At 44.6% G+C, this 20,217-nt stretch overlaps 1 protein-coding gene across 1 annotated transcript in view; it reads left to right on the forward strand.

Moving 5' to 3' along the window:
• DZANK1 (double zinc ribbon and ankyrin repeat domains 1) overlaps window positions 1-6,808 on the forward strand; it is a 78,363-nt gene extending 71,555 nt beyond the window's left edge. Inside the window, exons 18-21 of the mRNA XM_089686511.1 lie at window positions 3,228-3,308; window positions 4,679-4,806; window positions 5,142-5,216; window positions 5,995-6,808. Of these exons, the coding sequence (XP_089542637.1) occupies window positions 3,228-3,308; window positions 4,679-4,806; window positions 5,142-5,216; window positions 5,995-6,160 (450 nt within the window). The 3' untranslated portion in view covers window positions 6,161-6,808. The remainder of the gene's footprint in view (window positions 1-3,227; window positions 3,309-4,678; window positions 4,807-5,141; window positions 5,217-5,994) is intronic.
• Window positions 6,809-20,217: the final 13,409 nt, after the last annotated feature.

The raw sequence follows: 20,217 nt of genomic DNA on the forward strand, positions 1-20,217 counted from the left end.
GTAGCGTCGTGGTGCGGCAAAACAGACGCCTCTGGACGAGTCAGGAGGTGTTGAAGCCTCCTATTCTTGTCTATGGTGCCGCTCCGCAAACGCCCGGCCGACGTTTGTGGCCCGGTTGCGGAGCGGTAACACCATTCAAACTTCATTCTAGGCATTTGTGGGGCGTTTTTAACGCTCGGCAAACGCCTAGCAACCTGCGCTAAACCGCGCATATCAGGCCTGCCCACCAGCAAATGGGAGGAACCTATTTACAAGAATTGGGGCTAGATTCAAATGATGTTATATAAGGGGTGATTATGCAGCATTAAGAATAGGCTCTGATGAAGAGGATATCACTCCTCGGAACGCGTCAGCCATTCTCAAGTGTCCTTTTTGCTTGTGGGATTTGTGCACCGTTAAAAAACGCTCCGCAAACGCCGGACCAACGCTTGCCAAACACTATAGGGGTGTTTGGCAAGCGTTGGTAAAACAGTCAAGTGTGAACGAGCCCTTATGCTTAGGGCTATGGGCTTAGGGTAAAAGGAAGTTCTTCTGTAAGGGCTCATGTACACGGGGTGTTTGGAAAACTCTTCTGAACGATGGAAACTGACTGCTGGAAAATGTAGGTTAAAAAACGTCAGTTTAGCCGCGTTTGCATACCGCGTTTATGCATGTTTGCGTTTAGTAGCGTTTTTAAACGATAACCTCAGGAGACCCTCCCAATTGCCCAGAAAAATAGTAAATAATTAACTATTTCAGACATTTTGAGAGAAATAGAGAGATCAGAAGCAGAGAGATCAGTATGTGTTGACCTGTCTTTTCTGGTTGTATTCACTATGGATCCCATCATGAGCATAATGCGGCACGTTCTACCATTTTTTCCTTCAATCCAAACCTGGAACTGACTGGACTGGTGTACCAGGTTCATTTGAATACATGGAAAACGCTTGGCATGCATTTCTGATGATGAAAAAAGGCTCTGGACAGCATCTGGATATGGAACAGTTAAAAAACGCAAATGCTTATAAACACTGTTAACCACGCTTACACACATTTACAATTCTTTGGCGTTTGAAATAAAATCTACTCCTGAACACAAGTTTGGTGCGTTCAAAAAAAATGACTTTAAACTCAACTGCCTGTAAACGACATAGTGTACATGGACACATAGGACACATTAGGGAGAGTTCAGGGGCTGCTGAAAAAACCGCTGAACAGCTCATCAGCTGCAGTGTACATGAACCCTAAAGGTGTAACATGAGGCCTGGTGCAGAGGGCCACTACAGATCATGTACAAATCATGAATCATGAGCCAGCAGGCATCAATTCACGGTTAGCTTTCAGCGCCATCTGCAGGTATGTTCTGGTAGTTTGATTGTACCACTAACCTGCATAATGATACAGTACGTGTGCTATTTTTTTTTTTTTTTTTTAATCCAAAAAATTCTTTATTGAAGTGAAAGGCATTTCAGATCATAAGCAGATACGGAGCACAGTCCGCATACATATAACTGATTTAATCTCCCGTGACGCAGACGGGTAAGCAGATATGCATGTGAAATGTACATTGAACAGAAACAAAAAAACACGATACCCAGCAAGCGATATACACCAAAAAATTATTGAATATAGATGGTAATCGAAATAAGTATGAAGGATGTAAATTTAAGGGGCAGAATTTGCTCAGGCAAGCGGGCAGTGGAGCAAAAGACAGCAATAGCGTCTAAAGCGCACACATCGTATGATTCCGTATATGTGTTCTATTATATCTCAATAGTATCTGTGCTATTATTTTCTGCGAATTAATGTCTTTTTGTTAGCGGATGTGGTTTTCTTTCCTGCAACCATGGCAAAATCACTCAATTCCCCCATCAATACAGTCAGTGTCTATGGGGGAATCCCTCCCGCGAAACTTTTGTGTTCTTCCAGCAGAGAGCCTTCCCAGCCAGCAGAATACAATGACTACTGTTAGCAACTATAGCCGCTGGCAGTAAAAAATATGACGTGCTTGTTCCACTGAAGTCAATCGATGGATTGACTTGGGTACAACCAGTCTGCCCATAGATAGATCAAATCTTGACCAGTCCCTGCTGAACCAGCTGAGATTTAAAGGATAAGTTCACCTTGGGGAACATATTACATGTTCCACCCGTTTTTAGGGTGGAACATGTAACATGTTCCCAGGGGCGAACTGATCATTTGGGAACTAGGGCACCGCCCAAGGGGGGCCCCATGAGATGCCCCTGGTACCTTTCATAGGCTTTTTTGGGTGTGGGTGAGGACACAGGGGCCCCATGATCCCCTATTGCCCGGGGGCCCCATGAGTTTTCAGTCCACCCCTGCATGTTCCTATAGCTGCAGCCATGCCCACCGCCCCCTCCCTCTAACAGATTAAACTAGGAGAAGTTTGCCTGTACTATCTGTCAGATTTGAAAACAGCAAGGCCGTGCGGGGACACAGCCGCGTCATTCATTCACGGACTTCCGTGAATGGATGAACTGCAAATCCCGACAGCCTTAGCGGCTGTGGCTTGCAATTTTCAATGAACTACCACAGCACTGTGGAATGCCGTGGTAGTTCATTGAAGCTTCCTGTCAGAATATCTGCTTGACCATACATCCAATACAGCAAGCAGATATTCGGACAGGTCTGCAGGAGACCTGCATGTCATCAGAGATCTACTGATCTCTGGTGCAATGCTTTCCAGGCTCCTTTGACCAAAAATAATAAATGCACTTTTTTTTTACCTGCAAAAAAATGTGCATTTATTATATTTGTCCAAAAGGTGAATTTATCCTTTAATGTATCTATGGCCAGCTGTAGGCTACAATTGGATTTGGTCCCTAAATATCTCTGTGCCATGAGGTCTATGCAGGCCATAGATGGGTTATCGGCCAAATTTTTGTCCGCACGAAAAATTGGCCGATATACATGCCGTTAGTAGGGCAATACCGTCGGCCGTTTTTGCGGATCTTCTCGTTTACTTTTATTGGTCTTGCTGGAAAATCCATGCCAACAGCCGTTCTTCGTGGACATTGGTGGCAGCAACGCTGCCAGCAACGACCGATTTTTTGTTTATTGACGACAATTCGGCCAATAAACGGCCTGTCTATGGCCTGCCTTAGTCTGCCCATTTAAAGGGATATCCATTCTTTGTAGAAAAAACAAATATCCTCTCACTGACTGGAGCCAATGGCCAAACATACTGTATGGGAAATCCGTTTTACTAAATCTTTTCTTGATTGCAGCCTGAAGATCGGAAACTTCTGAAGGAAGTTGGACCCAAAGGTGAAGGTAGAATTGCTACTGTTGAGGAACTCTTGGATGAGGTATTTTGAAGGAAGATAAGTTTATATTTGTACCTTTCATAATGAACCAAATTACAAATGTATCATCTCTTTAACCGCTATACACATCATCACATTGTAATGGATAAGTATCAGATCATTACAATAACATTTTTTATACCTTTATACCCCCACCCCTTCCAAAATGCCCCCTTTGTCAAAATAGATATCTTTGTTTTGGATGGAATGAGGAAGGGCTTATTGGTACACATTCAGGTTTTTTTCGTTTAACCCAGTGGACTGAGCGAAAACAACTGAGAGATCATTGTACTCTCTTCCTTTGTGCCTCTGTGTTCTGACAGGGGAACTCCACCCCGCCAAAACACACTAATAAGTGCCCAGCGCTGATCGGATACTGGTTGCATCCAGCTGAACCGGATGATATTTGGACAGTGTGTACCCAGCTTTAATTCTTCACTGGGTCTTCATGCTGCTTAGGTAAACGAAAAGAGTTCTTGCCTATTGATGAAAGCTGGAAGCCAACTTCTGTTGTCACGGGCTTGTCTGTTCTCCAGAGTACCTTATGGAGAATCTATTACAGGGCACAAGGCAGCTGGTAAGACCTAACAAATAATCAATCTCCAACCTATTGCTTCCAAAAGTGGAGAACACATTGGGGGAGATTTACTAAAACTGGAGCACACAAAATCAGGTGCAGATGTGCATAGTAACCAATGAGTTTCTAACTTCAGCTTGTTCAGTTAAGCTTGGACAAGAAAACCTAGGAGCTGATAGGTTACTTTGCACAACTGTACCAGATTCTGTGTGAACCAGTTTTAATAAATCTCCCTCCTTGTTTAAACCTGAGTACATTATTATATATATTTTTCAGTAATAACGATTTTGTTTTGGCAGAGATTAAAGCTTCATGCACACTTGGGCTTTTTAACCCTTTCCTCCTAGCAGGAGAAAAGCAGCTTAAAAACGTGCTTAAGCTGTGTTTTTGCAAACACGTTTATGAGTGTCAAGCACTTGTACATTTATTTATTTCATTGGTCATTTATTTCATTTTAATTTATTAAAAATACTCAAGTGCTAATCGCACCTAGAGCTTAGGTGCGTTTAGACCCATTTACACACGTTTAGGGCAGTTTTTTCTGCCAAAACACTCCTCTCTTGAATGCACAAGTGATGGGTTCTTTTTCTGCCTTTAAACTCCTGTAAATGCCTTTGTGTGGATGGACACATAGACAAACATGGAGGGAGATTAAAAAAAACCTCAAAACAGGTGTTTTTGAGCTCAAGTGTGCATGAGGCTTGAAACTGTTGAATGTTTATGTGGCTGTGCTTGGCAAAAGTTTAGAAAATATTAATTTATTCTTGCTATGCTGTTTTTCAACCCTTATTTGTAGGGAGCAGATCCAAATTGTAGTAACAATGAAGATCGTCCAGTGCTAACAGTGGCAGTTCTCAGTGGACATCACAAAGTCATACCTGTACTAGTGCAGAAAGGAGCTGATATTGACCAGCAGTCTGGATCGTATGTACCTATATGTTAATACATTTTTGGAAAGACATTATAAGAACAGAATTAAATCGGTTTAGTAGATTCTCAGAAACTTTTCAGTTCACAGTAATAGTGATACCATACTTGCCTCATCTGTACTCATAGTAGAAAGTCCATTTCTCTCTTTAATTGCCCAGCCTGCTCCAAACTTAAAAGGGAGAGTTTGATTGCTTGGTAAAAGCACAAGGTCACTTTAACTCATCAATTTTTTATTCCCATCATTTTCTTTGCTTTTTAAGTCATTTGCTTTGTTCGCCTCCTTACCAGTTGTATGTCAAACAGTGGTCTTCCCTGGTTTTGTCCCACAGGCAAAATAACACTGCTCTCCACGAGGCTGTCCAGCTTGGCATGGAACGGAAGATGTGCACTGAAGTCTTGCTAGGGTAAGAAAATTGTGATCTTGGCAAAACAAAAGATAATCTGAAATACAGGCATATTAATATTTATAATGTGTACTAATAATATGTGTAATAGAGGCCTAGAGTTCATTGAAAAGGAGATTTTTGCAGGCGATCAGTAGATAAAAGAAGTAATATTCTCCAATAGTCTTTGTTAAATCAGGTTTAGTATAATGTAAAACAAGGAATGACCAGGGGCGGACTGTCCATTTGGAAACTCAGGCACTGCCCGAGGGCCCGGGGTTAGTAAGGGGCCCCATGAGATGCCCCTGGTACCTTTTTCATAGGCTTTTTTGAGTTTTGGCAAGGACACAGGGGCCCCATGATCCCCTATTGCCTGGGGGCGCCATGGGTTGTCAGTCCGCCCCTGGCAATGACAATACCCAGAGAAAGTACCCAGTCAATGGACTGTAAAAACATTACATAGTTGGTGCAGGGTTTTCCTGGGGACATTGATGTTGTGGACTGGCAAGCAGAAGGTACAATGTCTGCTGGCATCTTATTGGGTTATAAATGTTTTACAAATGACAGGGGAGTAGTGAGCCATTCATCAGTATGTGAATTTTAGCATAGTTCAGATAAACACAGGTCTATGAAAAATACATAAAAAAAAGAATAAAAAGGCAGATTTAATGGACTACTGGTCCTGTGGGTTAGACCAACCGAACATATGCTGTCATCGCACCAGGAAAAAGTACTGTGAAACTTACTACTTACTCATAATTCAACATCTAATTGCATTTAATCTGTTTTTGTTGTTTAGATGCAATGCAAGCATAAAAAAGAAAAATAATAAAGGGATGACTGCATATGATTTAGCTCTAAAGAGTGGAAATGACCAGATCTCCTCACTCTTTGCCTCCAAACTGGGACAAGGTATGCTGGATAAACTCACCAAACCAAAAAACATCAGCCTGGATGTGTTCTAAGCAGATATATTGTTTCTGCTGTGGTTTGATGTCTCTACCCGTCAAGAAAGATGGCGTGAAAAATACAGAACTGCAAAATGGTGTTCTAAACAATATAGTGTTGCTGTGGTTTGATGTCTGAATTAGGATGCCATAAAAAGTGCTGGAATGAATTATTTGGGCGGCTTGGACAGTCTTCAGAAACTCTCAGGAATTTTGTGATCTTCTCTCTATATAAACCGTATGTTGCCTGTGATATCTGGCCAAAGTGGTGGGGGTTATGGGGATAACAGTGGTGGTGGGGGGAATCACGGGGTGGTGGGGTCCCACTACTGTTCTTCCCCTACCCTGGGCTTTCCCCCCATTTTTTTTCTTTCCTACCTTAGCAACCTACTGTATACTTATCAGCTTCCCTGGCCCTTAGAGCATACATACTCTTCCCCCTTCCCTTTGGTTTCAAAGGCATACCTTTTAATTTCTCATTTTCTTTCAAAGGTTTTATACTGTATGTTATTTACTGTTTTTTTTTTTATTCTGAAAGATATCAATCAGTTAATGGATCATTCACGTGCTATATTCCATAAATTACAGCAACACTAATCTTTACAAAAACACTTAAATATGCCTTGTAAGCCTTTTAAAAGTCAATAAAGTCAGATTATACAAAGAGCAGGAATGGAAATCATGTTCTGAGCAGAGATATTGCTTGTTGCAAATTAACATCTCTAACAACCAAATGAATGATGGCGTGAAAAATCCAACAGTGAAAAATAAAAGCTTTGATTCAAGTGGAAATTAATTTTAAAAACAAGAAGGTAATTATTTTATACTGAATTTTCTTTAACCTTATTCATCCAGAAAGGGATCAGTATTATAAGAGGGCTGTTAGGTTAAGACAAGAGTAAATTTAGCTGCAAACCAATGAACTATATCTGGTCATTTCCTCCTGGGTCTTGATCAAGGGAAGGCAGTACAGGATTGATTACAGTACAGCCTCTTCTTGGTTAAATGATCCTGTGAAGTAAATACATCGTCTTGGTAAACCTGAATGTTGGTGACTGTCGTTAACCCCAATTTCCTCTACATTGGTACTTCCTACTGGTTAAAAGTAGAACACACAGTCATTTCCAATTTGGCTTATTTCATGTCAATGTGGATCATAAATCTCTTTTTGGATTCTAGAAGAAACATGCAGACAGCAGTACATAAACATTTACATATAATTTTCCTTTATGTCATCTAATACGATGCATTAAATGAACACCTCTGGTTCTAAGAAGCCATGTGTTCTATACTCCCAAGCACCTGATCAGTTCAGTTCCTTAAATATTAGAATTATATTAAATGACACACACTTATAACTATAATTCTGTGAAGAAATCTGGAAAGCTAAATCTGAGTGTTAAAGTGTTACTAAATCCACAACAGTAAAATCTGTCTGTATATGCAGTAAAGCATGCTTGTTATGCTCACTGTGGAACCTAAGGGGTTAATCCTCTGTATTGTGTAAGAATGCTGTTTGAGCCTGTCTTCTCTGACCTCCCCCCCCCCCCCTTCCAGTGTTTCCCTCTTATCTCCTGATAAGACATATTGTGTGGAGACACTCTGCACATGCTCAATTTGGTGTGTATTGCTAGAAAGGATTTTTGTTTTCTTGGGAGAGTGCACGTGATCAGCACAGGGCCAATCAGCACTGTCCAGACAGAGGTCAGGGGTTCTGCATCCTCCTAGAGAAAACATCTCCTACAAGCTTTAACCAGTGCTACTGGACACTGATAGAAATCACAAGACTGCTCTAACTGCTGATGAGAAAAGGTATTTAGCAGTTTATATTTACTAAAATAATTGCATTTCCATGTTCTGTGTACTGTGGAAGACCGGATATAGTGTGAATGCAGGGTCCTGGGGTTAGTAACACTTTAAGGACAGATTTTTTTTTCTATATACAGTAAGGAAGGGTTGTAACCTCTGAAAGGTTTTTATTATTGAAGAAGAGAAATAGCAGAGCATTGGACCCCTGGTAGGGGCAGTATTCCGGGCTGATGTGACAACTCTTTTGAGGCATCTCCCAAGCACACAATGGGCCCTTAAGTGACCCCTGGGGGAATGTTTCATCAGCTTAATGTAGGGAGTGCCTTGGAAACCCTGAAACTTGTTGGCTGTTTTTACAAGAATACTATGATACATACATTTTTTCTAAAAAGCCCGAAAGGTCTTTATTGCTGTCTGACTTCTCAGTAATATTGTCCCTCACTGTTTGCCCCAGTAACAATGTAGCCTAGACAAGAAGTTAAAAAATTAAATGCTTCTAGTGTCCCCCTAATAAAAAGGAAAAAACGTGTTTTATGTTGGTCTTTGTTTCTCTCGGTGATTTCACTTCACCTCTTGTCCTCCCTCTTCCTTAAACACATGCTCAAGTGTGGGGGAATCTCTTCCTATGGGCCACAAAGAGATTTAAAAACTGGCAGAGGTTTCAACCATTCCACACTCTAGTAAGATATACACTGCTCAAAAAAATTTAAGGAACACTTTGAAAACACATTAGATCTCAATGGGGGAAAATCTCATGCTGGATAACTATACTGAAATGGAATGGATAATGTGTTAGGAATGTAAGGATGCCCCATTGTTTGATAGAAATGCAAATTATCAACCTACAAAGGACTGAATTCAAAAGCACCCCAAAAATCAAAGTGAATGATGCAGCAGGCTAGTCCATTTTGCTGAAATGTCATTACAGCAACTCAAAACAATTTGTATGGCCCCCACATGCTTGCATGCATGCCTGACAATGTCGGGGCATGCTCCTAATGAAATGACGGATGGTGTCCTGGGTTATTTCCTCCCAGATCTGGACCAGGGCATCACTGAGCTCCTGGACAGTCTGAAGTGCAACCTGGCGGCATCAGATAGACCGAAACATGATATCCCAGAGGTGTTCTATTGGATTTAGGTCAGGCGAGCGTGGGGGCTATTCAATGGTATCAAATCCTTCAACCCTCCAGGAACTGCCTGCATACTCTTGCCACATTAAGCCGGGCATTGGCGTGCACCAGGAGGAATCCAGGACCCACTGCACCAGCGTAGGGTCTGACAATGGGTCCAAGGATTTCATCCCGATACCTAATGGCAGTCAGGGTACCATTGTCTAGCCTGTAGAGGTCTGTGTGTCCCTGCAGCCTTCCCAGACCATCACTGACCCACCACCAAAACGGTCATGCTGAACAATGTTACAAGCAGAAAAACGGTCTCCATGGCTTATCCAGACCCTTTCACGTCTGTCTCACGTGCTCACGGTGAACCTGCTCTCATCTGTGAAAAGCACAGGGCACCAGTAGCAGACCTGCCAATTCTGGTGTTCAGTGGCAAATGACAATCGAGCTCTATGGTGCCAGGCAGTGAGCACAGGGCCTACTTGAGGATGTCGGGCCCTCAGGCCACCTTCATGAAGTCTGTTTCTGATTGTTTGGTCAGAGACATTCACACCAGTGGCCTGCTGGAGGCCATTTTGTAGGGCTCTGGCAGTGCTCATGGCAGTGTATTTAAATGATAATACCCAATCATTTAAAATCAATGAAAAGTCTTTCACATATTTTATTTACTGTAGATTAGACTGGAGGAACATGCGAATTAACTTTCTGGTCTCAGAACTCCTGCTAATAATTACTATATCCACAGCTTGAAGTGATTGTAGCTGTATTAGTGCATTTGCGACTGAAACAATTGAGTACTGTCCGTGATACTTTTTTTATTTGCACTAACATACAATTTTGAGGACAAGCTTTTGGGGAATGTCCCCTTCTTCAAGGTCCAAGCAGTACTAATCACAAAGTTTAAGCAGAATGTTAGAAGAGACAGGGGATGAGAAAAAAAAAAAAAGGAGACTAGAGATAAGACACAGCAAAAGCAAAGACTGGGGGGGGGGGGGGGGGAGACAACACTCACAGAGGGAGTCATGCTTGAGGTGATAGTCATAAAACTGTTGGATAATGATTGAGGAATCCCATGTCCAAATTAAGGCCGTTATCTCTTGTGTCAAATAGAATTATCATTCTTAGTTCAAAAGTTTTTCTTTCCTGAATGGTTTTTAAATTTCCTTTAAGAACTAAAATATTGAGGTCTCCCATTGTGTGACCTGGTTGTGCGAAATGGTGTCCCACAGGTGTGAAAAAGTAATCTTCTTTATGTTCCTCGGTGGTACGTCTGTGCAAATTCATCCTTGTTTGCAGGTTCTGTCCTGTTTCGCCAACATAAGATCCTTTGCTACATTTTCTGCACTGGATAAGGTACAGGTATTATATCCACAGCTCAAATTATATTACTGTGATGACTTCCAAAACGTGCAGCGCTTTGGAAAAAATGTGCAAACTCAGCTGTTACTTTTACAAACTCCAAAAAAAAACAAAATTCACATACACATAACACTTAACTTGTGAATGGCCACAAATACAAATCCAACTATTGCCCCACACCAAGTAAACACAATGTAGCTGTTATACAAAGTAAATAAACTCAACATTGCTCTCAATCAAAAAGTGTGTGAAAGGAAGTCCAAAATAAACCAGCATGTGATAAGAAAAGTTAATTTAAGAAAAGTCCCAATTCCAAGTGAGTAGCATTAATCCTTCCTGATTATCATTCCTGTGATGGTGGCAACATGTAAATTCATGTAGTGTGTCACCCCATACCTTGCACAATTGTGGCTTACCAGATCGATTTGACCCCCCCCCCCTCCCGGTTAAAGGGTGGTCAAAATCCTCTTTATATTGATGAATACTGATGGCTTTCACCTCCTCCACACACTCAGATATACCAAAAACAAAGTCCTCTTGATTCACAATCTCCACTGGCTCTCAGTGTCTCAAACCTCCAGGAGCTTCAATTATAAAGCAAGAAAGCTTCCTATAGTGTGAAACCATATTTAAAACACTTTATTGGATTAAAAATACAATTACTATTGTATTGAATTGTAGTTAAGTTACAGCTCTGTACATAAATCACGACCCACATCAAAGATGGCTAGGACCTGGTACATATGCATGATGACATACGCCCTTGCTCCAGGGCTCTTATCACATGCTGGTTTTTTGGACCTTCTTTCACACACTATTTGATTGAGAGCAATATTGAGTTTATTTACTTTGTATCACAGGTACATTGCATTTACCTGGTGTGGGGCAATAGCTGGATTTGTATTTGTGGCCATTCACAAATTAAGGGTTATGTCTTCGTAAATTTTATTTTTTGGAGTTTGTAAAAGTAATAGTTGAGTTTGCACATTTTTTCCGAAGTGCTGCACATTTGGCCATTATTTTATATACTGTATTTCCTTTATCAGGATTTAGTGCTAGCTGCTATGCCACACAAAAGTTTTTTGAACTAGCACACATTTTCTTAAATAGTCTGAATATTACTGTAATGGTGATTGGGAAGAATGCTCCATACAGATAGCTAAAATAAATAATTGATTTCTTATATAAAAGGTAGACATTGCTCCAAGACCCCCTAGCAACCTCTGCAGGATCTCTGGGTTAGAAAGGTTGATGTAGATTAAACCTGTTATAACAGAAGCAGAGCTTTAATCCACAATGACAGGAAAGCACCTACCAAAAGGACTGTCGAAAAGGAGAATTTGATGCCGGAGGGTGAACCCTCTGGAGTACTGTAGGTAGATATGGAGAAAGAAAGGTGCAGAGAGACAGGAAAATATTTCTGCATAGCTAATATAGTTCAACCCTAAGTAGCAGAAATGCCAGAGGTAGCACAAAGCTTCCCACATGTCATCTTGCTTTGGACTGCTATTCTGCCTTTCACATCTATCCGGCCAGTTCCTCATTGTCCCTGCAAAATATGCGCATTTTGTTGTGTACCTACCCACTCTGGGTTTATCTTTAGTCAAGGGTAGGGTGGCAGTTTGTCCTATTCTTTTAAAAGGATCTGGATGTACTAACACAAATAGCCCCAACACCATTGTTCCAGCCTTAGAGTGCCTTACGTGTGGCTATGTCATCTGGTCTTGTAAGTGTGGGACTAAAGTTGGCTATACACCCATAAATTTCTATCATTCCACCTGTGGGCTCAACAAAAGAAATCACAGGTTCTTCTTACCACGCTAAACAACATCGATGGACAAATCACCCACTGTGGCCATTGTACTCAAACGGCCAGCTGTCAGAATACCTAAAGAGTGCCTGCATCTGGTTGGATGACATTTTTCCACCTTGTTCCATTGAGTTTTCAAAATGCATGTGTGGCTACTGCCCAGTAAGAAATATCTCTGGAGATAAACTGGAACTTTAGTTTTAAAAGAGAAGTATGGCCAAAGCTGGGTCACAGGAGTACAATTACTGCCAATGGAACAGCTCTCCAACAGGGACAGAGACCGCAACAAACTGTAGGGGCCTATGCACTCCTTGATAAGTTGAGTTATGTCAAGTGGTAACAGCCCATTCATTTGAATTGACTTTGAACATACAAAAAAAAAAGCAAAGTTACACTTACCAGTAATGCTTTTTCCAGGAGTCTTTCAGGACAGCACCCTTGAGAGACCTAGGCTCCTCCACACTTGAGGGAACACCGCCTCCACCCTGTTTAAAATGCGACCTCCCCACTAGGGCCTCAGTTCATGGCTTAGTACCTCCAGTCACGTGGAGAGACACAAAACAAGACCAAAAAACGCAACCATATAAACAGCAAAAAAACAATAAAATGGTGGGTAACTGGTGCTGTCCTGAAAGACTCCTGGAAAAAGCGTTACCGGTAAGTGTAACTTTGCTTCCCCCCATCTTTCAGGACAGCATCCTTGAGAGGATAAGTGAGCACTTACCCCTACGGCGGGACCACTGACTGCAAGACCTTGCGTCCGAAGACCTGATTCTTTACCGAGACCAGGTCAAGTCTGTAATGCTCAACAAAGGTGTTGTAATTAGACCAAGTAGCTGCTTTGCATAGCTGTCCTGGAGTTGCACCAGCTGTGTACATGGCCTCCATAGTCTGAGTGGAGTGAGCCACAATTCCTTCTAGGACTTCTAGACCCCCAGCCAGATATGCCTGCCTAATTGCCAGCCTTAGCCACCTAGCCAAGGTGCACCTCGAAGCCTTACAAACCTTTCTCGCCCCTGAAAATTATACAAAAAGGGAATCTGACTTCCTAATATCTTTATTCCTATCTAAATAATGAAGAATACATCTCTTAACATCTAACGTGTGAAATGTCCTTTCTTGGTCACACAAAGGATTAGAACAAAACGACGATAAAGTAATTTCTTGGCCCTGATGAAATCTCAAGGCTATCTTGGGTAAGAAGGCTGGGTCCATCCTAAACATTACTCTATCTGAAAAAATCTGGAGGAAGGGGGCCCTGATTGATAGGGCTTCCAACCAGGTGCAGACTGACCATTTAGGAACTCGGGCACTGCCCGAGGGCCCGGGGTCAGTAGGGGGCCCCATGAGATGCCCCTGGAACCTTTCATAGGCTTTTTTTTGGGTGTGGTTTGAGTGTGGGTGAGGACACAGGGGCCCCATGAGTTGTCAGTCCGCCCCTGCTTCCAATTCACTTACTCTCCTTGATGTGGTAATAGCTACCAGAAATACTGTCTTGAGGGTCAAAATTTTCAGGGAACCTCTCAGTATATATGTTCTTATTTAATAGATCGCAAATGTGCGGCCGCTCGGCGTCTAGGCCCAGACGCCGGGAGGCCGCACATTTGCGGTCGTCTGGCGTGAAGAGGTTAAGGTAGATTGAAGAGGTTTCTTCCTTTCTACTATTTAGGACAGTGGATATTACCCTAGCAGAAATCCCTTTCCTCCTCAGCAGCTGTTCTTCAGAAACCAAGCCGCTAGATTCCATCTGCCTACCTGGGGACATAAGGGGACCCTGTGAGAGATCTCCTCAGAATCAAAGGAGGATAAGTTGCCGGGGCCATGAGGGTAAAAAACCAGGTAAGCTTGGGTCAGTTCGGGGCTATCAGGATCAGGGAAGATCATTCGGACCTTAACTTTCTCCGAATCGTCGGCAACAAGGACACTGGAGGGAAGACATTACCAGAGGGGAAAGTTCCACTGCTGCATTAGTGCATCCACCACCAATGCCCCCTCCCAATGGTTTAAGAAAAAGAATACTGGGACCTTGGCATTCTGGCCTGATGTGAATAGGTCTATGGACAGGGACCCCCATCACTCTATGATGATCTGCTACCTGGTTCAAATCCCCCTTCAGGTGATTCGCAGATAGGGAGGCTACATTGGCCTTGGCCCAGATAAGCAGTTCCAAGGCAAGGGAACACAGGGTTCTACTTCGTGTCCCTCAATGTCTGTTGAGGTACGTTACAACTGAGGAGCTGTCTGTGAGCACCCACACGTGTTGTTCCCACAGTTGCACCTGGAAGGCCAGAAGGGTCCGCGAGACTACTTTCAGTTCCTTCCAGTTTAAGGATCTGCCCCCCTCTTCTGGCAGCCAAGAGCCCTGGCACTCGTGTCTGTTGTAACTTCCCTGGAGATTATTTTTATTATTATACAGTATTTATAAAGCGCCAATAGTTCGCTCAGCGCTGTACATTACAAAGGGGGACAGAACATGTGACACAACAATACCAATACAATGCAAAACACGAGGGGATCGAGGGCCCTGCTCTTTCGAGCTTACAATCTAGAAGGGACGGGATAGTGGTACAGGAGGAGATAGCTGTGGGGGATGGAGTGGTAGGAAGAGTGGAGGAGGTCGGTCAAGTTAGCAGGGGGTAGGGTAGGCTTCCCTGAAGAGATGGGTTTTCAGGGTGCGCCTAAAGGAGAGGAGAGTAGGTGATAATCTGATGGGTTGGGGCAGGGAGTTCCAGAGGATGGGTGACACCCTGGAGATGTCCTGGAGGCGGGCATGGGAGGAGGAGACCAGGAAACTAGAGAGAAGGAGGTCTTGTGAGGAGCAGAGTGTGCGTGCTGGGCGGTACTTGGATATTAGGTCAGTGATGTAGTATGGGGCAGTATGGTGGACAGCTTTGTACGTCAGTGTTAGGATTTTAAATTTGATCCGTTGCGCAATCGGAAGCCAGTGGAGGGATTGGCAGAGGGGGGTGGTGGAAACGGAGCGGTTGGAAAGATGAATGAGTCTGGCAGCCGTATTCAGGATCGACTGAAGCGGGGATAGCCAGCGGCGAGGCAGGCCAGTGAGGAGGGAGTTGCAGTAGTCGAGTCGTGATACGATGAGGGAGTGGATGAGCTGTTTAGTGGTTTCTGGGGTTAGGAACGTGCGTATTTTGGCGATGTTGCGGAGGTGGAGTCTGCACGAGTTTGTTAAAGATTGGACTTGGGGCTGGAAGGATAGGTTGGAGTCCAGAATGACACCAAGTACTCTGGCCTGCAGGGCGGGTTTGATATTGGCGTTGTTGGATGTGATGGAGAAGTCAATGGGGGGTGGTGTCCGGGCTGGGGGGGAAGACAAGAAACTCGGTTTTGGAGAGGTTTAGTTTAAGGAAGTGGAGCGACATCCAATCTGATATGTCGCTCAGTAGGTGTGTGATTCGGGCAGAGACCGAGGGGGTGAGGTGGGGGGTTGAGAGATGGGAAAGGACCCTGAGCTAAATTGGTTGGCCTCCTCCACCACCAGTGTTCTTTTCACCTGGTGGGGGAACCCGTACCAAGGAGTCCAGAGACTCCTGACGGCGATGTCAGATGTCCAGAATGAACAGCTGGAGGAGCCACAAATTCAGCCCTGCCCACTGCACCGCCGGGACGGACGAGGTCAAGAGGTCTAATACAAACATGAATTCTCTTAGGGACAAGGCCTGACCCTGACTCCCTAGCAGCCGCCTTATTACCCTGTCCAACTTCAGAATTTTCTCCTGGGGTAGGAAGGTCTTGTGAAGGGTGGAATCCAGCTCGTAGTCCAGGAACACAATCCTTTGGGCAGGGACCAATTTTGGCTTGGCTAAGTTTAGAAGCCAACCTAAACTCTCCAGGTATCTCATCACTAAAGCTACGACCTGTGTCACCTGCTTCTGCGAACAACAGGAGATCATCCAGATATACCACCACTGAGGCTCACCTTAGACAAAGGGACACCAGGGCTTCAGCCACGATTTTTCTGAAAATCCTGGGCGGGGAGGAAAGCCCAAAGGGCGAGGCTTGGAACTGCAGGTGAAGTAGTCCCCTGGGCCGCCTCACTGCCAACCTGAGGAATCTCTGAAAGGGCTCCACAATTGGGACATGTAAGTAGGCGTCCCTTAGGTCTATTGAGCTCAGAAAGCAGTTGAGGGGAAGAAGAGACCTGACTGAATATATGGAATCCATACGGAACCGCTTGTATTTTATGGACTCGTTCAAGAGGCTGAGGTTCAGAATGAGCCTGTACTTCCCTGAGGGCTGAGCGCAAAGACATGGGAATAAAAGCCTTTGCTGATCTTTGCTGAGGGGACTCTGAACACGACCCTCTGCTCCTCCAATTCCTGCAAGGAAGAGAGCCAAGATGATGCCTTCTCTGTACATTTTGGGAGTTACGTCACTAACAGCCTCTGCGGCGGCAGTTTCAGGAATTCTAGGCTGTAGCCCCTCCTCACTATACCTAGGATAAAGGGACTGGAGGACAACGCTTCCCACTGCAGAAGGAATACCCCCAATCTTCTTCCAGGGGAACACTATCATTGAGACTTTTGGGGCTGCTCAGGATCGAAAATCACCCCTCTCCTGCCTCTTCCCTTCTGCCCCCAGGGTCTCTTCTGCTTCTCTGGCCTGAACCTGCTTTTGCTCCTCCCCTACGCCTGGGGTTTTTCCTTCAATGGAAAGGCCTTTTTCTTGTCAGTGGTGCAGTCCAACACCGTTTCAAGACTGGGCTCAAAATGAATGAGATGCTACAAAGCTTAACTTAACCTCCCTAGCGGTCTGATTATGTCAGTATTTCTGTGCTCAAAGCGTTTTTTTTGCATGGAAATATGTATTTTTTTTTATTGTAGGCCTGTAATTTTTAGGAATAACTCACTGAAATCTGTCCAAACAAGAGTCTAGTAAACATCCCAGGTATGTTAAAATTTGAAACACGAAATCATGAATTATAATTTAATAAATAATCATAAAAAATAAATTTATTTCCATAATATAATCAAACCAAAAACACTGAAATTTGAAATATAGCGCCAAGTTCGCACATCACTGAGCAAAGTCTCAAAATCGTTTTCAGTGTCTGATGAGGAATTTCCCCACGAATCATCAGCACTCAATTCTGCAAGTAGTTCTAATCTACTATCGCTGTTCTCTAGCTGGTCTAAAACTGCTTTTGACCTAAAGTGACGCTTTTTGGACGCCATGGACGTTTCTCTGTTTCCAGGCAGAAAGAACAGTAAAAATGCAGGCAGGGCACAGGATAAAGCACTCGGGACAAAACAAATGTGAAATGTTTTGATACAGTAATGTTTTACTATGTGATTTTAGTGTATTTAGCGAATGTCACTTTTTCACATTTTTAAATTTCCCGCCATTCTGTCCCCTGTACGTCCTGACGTCGCAGCGAACGGAACCCAGAAGACGGATGCCGGCATCGGCCGGAGGACATTGCCGGGGACACTGCAGGAGGGACATCGCGGGAGCGCAGGACAAGGTAAGTGAAGAAGAGATCCCGGAGCAACGCTGCAAGGTTGCAACTCTGCTGAAGCATCTGCAATATAGCCAACCTCCTGTAATAAGGTTGGAAAAGAGGCTAGAATTTTATCTTTCGGGGAACCTGCAACAATATGGGCCTGTAGCTGTTTGAGCCAATATTCTATATTCCACTGTAGTGGCCATGGCAGGATTTAGGTTGGATAGTGTGGAATACCAGGACTTCTTAAGAAGAGAATCCACCCTTCTATCCATGGTGTCAGACAAAACCCCCATATCTTCGAAAGCAAGATCCGTCAAGCTTGGGACTCTTATTCCACACACAGGATGAATCCTCATCTAAGGGAAACCTGCGTTTGAGGGATTTAGCAAAGGACAGCTTTCTCTCTCATGGTCCTGCCACTCCTTTCTAATGGATTCCTCTAGAACCTCGTGGACTGGGAAGACTCTACGCTTTTGTTCCCCCATACCCTGATACATCTGATCATGCAACGTGAGGGGCTTCCTATCCACCTTAATAAACGGCTCCCAGTAAAGTCATCCACAGCCTCCAGAGATAACTTATACCCAGAGGTGCCTCTTGATTCGCTAGAGGGACCCTCCCCCTCTTAGTCTGCCTGGTAATCTGAATGTGGGGATGGATCCTCCTCCTTTAACTCAGCCCTCGGACCCACCACTTCCCTACTGGTCGCTGGGGAAACCTGAAGGGCTGCCGCCTCTGCCTGTTGGGGGGGGGGGGGGGTGAGCTCTGTGCCTGGACAGAGAGAAACTCTCTACCAGCGACTTAAAGGAATCAAAAGTGGCCATCAACTCCCTAACTGACTTAACCAGGTCCCGCTGGGAAGGGGCTTCCTCCTTAATAAGGCCCTCGATACAAGACCCACACAGCACCTTCGTCCAGGAGTCTAATTGTCACCCTACATGAGGGGCACTTCTTTTTAGTCCCATGGTGCGGCTTAGGCTTCTCTCTGGCTTTCACCTAGAGCAGAACACACATAAAAAAGGCCTGGCAGGGCTGAGACCCCCCCCCACCCCCTGCCCTGGCACTCCGACCACCAGGAGGACTGAGGACACCCCCTGGAGCTAGGGGCCTAACAGGTAGGGAAAGAGGCTCCTCTGAGCCACCTACCCGAGACTGGCTGGTGCCAGCGTCACCCGGTCCCAGTACCTCCGTTCTGGACATGTCCCATTGTGGTTGTCTGCTCTGGGGTCGACATAGCCTGCCTCTGCAGGATGCAGGTCCCCACATCAGCCCAACTCTGGTTCACTCTTCACAGCACCACAGCTGGAAGCAGCGCACCATAAAGGAAGTCCCATCACTCAACCGCAAGGGACGTCTGTCATCCAGCCCGGCAAAAGCTCCACCGCTGGCATCTACATGAAGCGGCGGTACTTCTTCTATGGGCCCCCCCTGGACCGGTGAACTGCGGACCCCTGGCTCCCCTCTCCTCCCCAGGCAGGGGCCTGGCTGGAGAGCAGGAGGTAAGGGACTCCCCCTCTGCCCTCAGAGGACTGACCAGGTCCCTACCTCCCCACCCTGGGGGGAAAACAACAGACTGCACCCAGTCCTCTTACCCCTCCCCATCTTCCAGGCACAACGCAGCCCTCTGGCCACCCTGGAAAGGGCTTCCACACGTCTCCCCACTGGAGGAAACACCATCACTGAGGTCCTAGTGGGGAGGCCTCACTTTAAACTGGGTGGAGGTGTTGTTTCCTCAGGTGGGGAGGAGCCGAGCTCTCTCATGGGTGCTTTCCTGAAAGACGGAAAGGGGGGTGGGGGGGGAGGGATGCACAATTTGTAGGAACACAGCACACAACAATCCATGGTAGAGCCTTACTGTGCCACAACAGATGTGAATTGGGGGGCTATTGAAAATTATTAGCCCCACAACACACCAACACATGGAGGATTAACATGCGTTAGCACAACACATATGCAGAAATTGTACAGTATTAGAACCTCTACCATGTTTCTATTACTTGTAAAACATAAAACCACACTGCATAAACCAGTGGTCTCCAAACTGCGGCCCCTTGCTTGCCCTTGGGGCACTTTTTCTCCCACTGATAAGACACTATTCTTCCCACTGATACCAACAAGGGGGCATAATTCCTGTTACTAACAACAATAGTCACTATTCCTCTCACTGAAACAAACCATGGGGCATTATTCCTCCCACTGACACCAACGATGGGGCACTATGCCTCCCACTGACACCAATGATGGGGCACTATTCTTCCCCTAATGCCAAAAGATGCATTGTTTACGCCCAATGACACAGGACCATTTCTATTTTTAATGGACACAGTCCGGCCCCCCCTAAAGTCTGAAAGATAGTAAACTGGCCCTTTATTTAGAAAGTTTGGAGACCCCTGGTATATAACCCATCTATGTGGGTGAATGCTTGAATAAAAAGGTGTCCCTGTGCAAATACAAACATAGAAAAAACGATCACTGAACAGAATTTCCAAGTAGATGGGTTTCTGCTGATCTT

Source organism: Staurois parvus, unplaced genomic scaffold, assembly GCF_062004578.1.
Source record: "Staurois parvus isolate SC_StPar_1 unplaced genomic scaffold, SC_StPar_1.0 ptg000401l, whole genome shotgun sequence".
NCBI classification, from domain to species: domain Eukaryota; kingdom Metazoa; phylum Chordata; class Amphibia; order Anura; family Ranidae; genus Staurois; species Staurois parvus.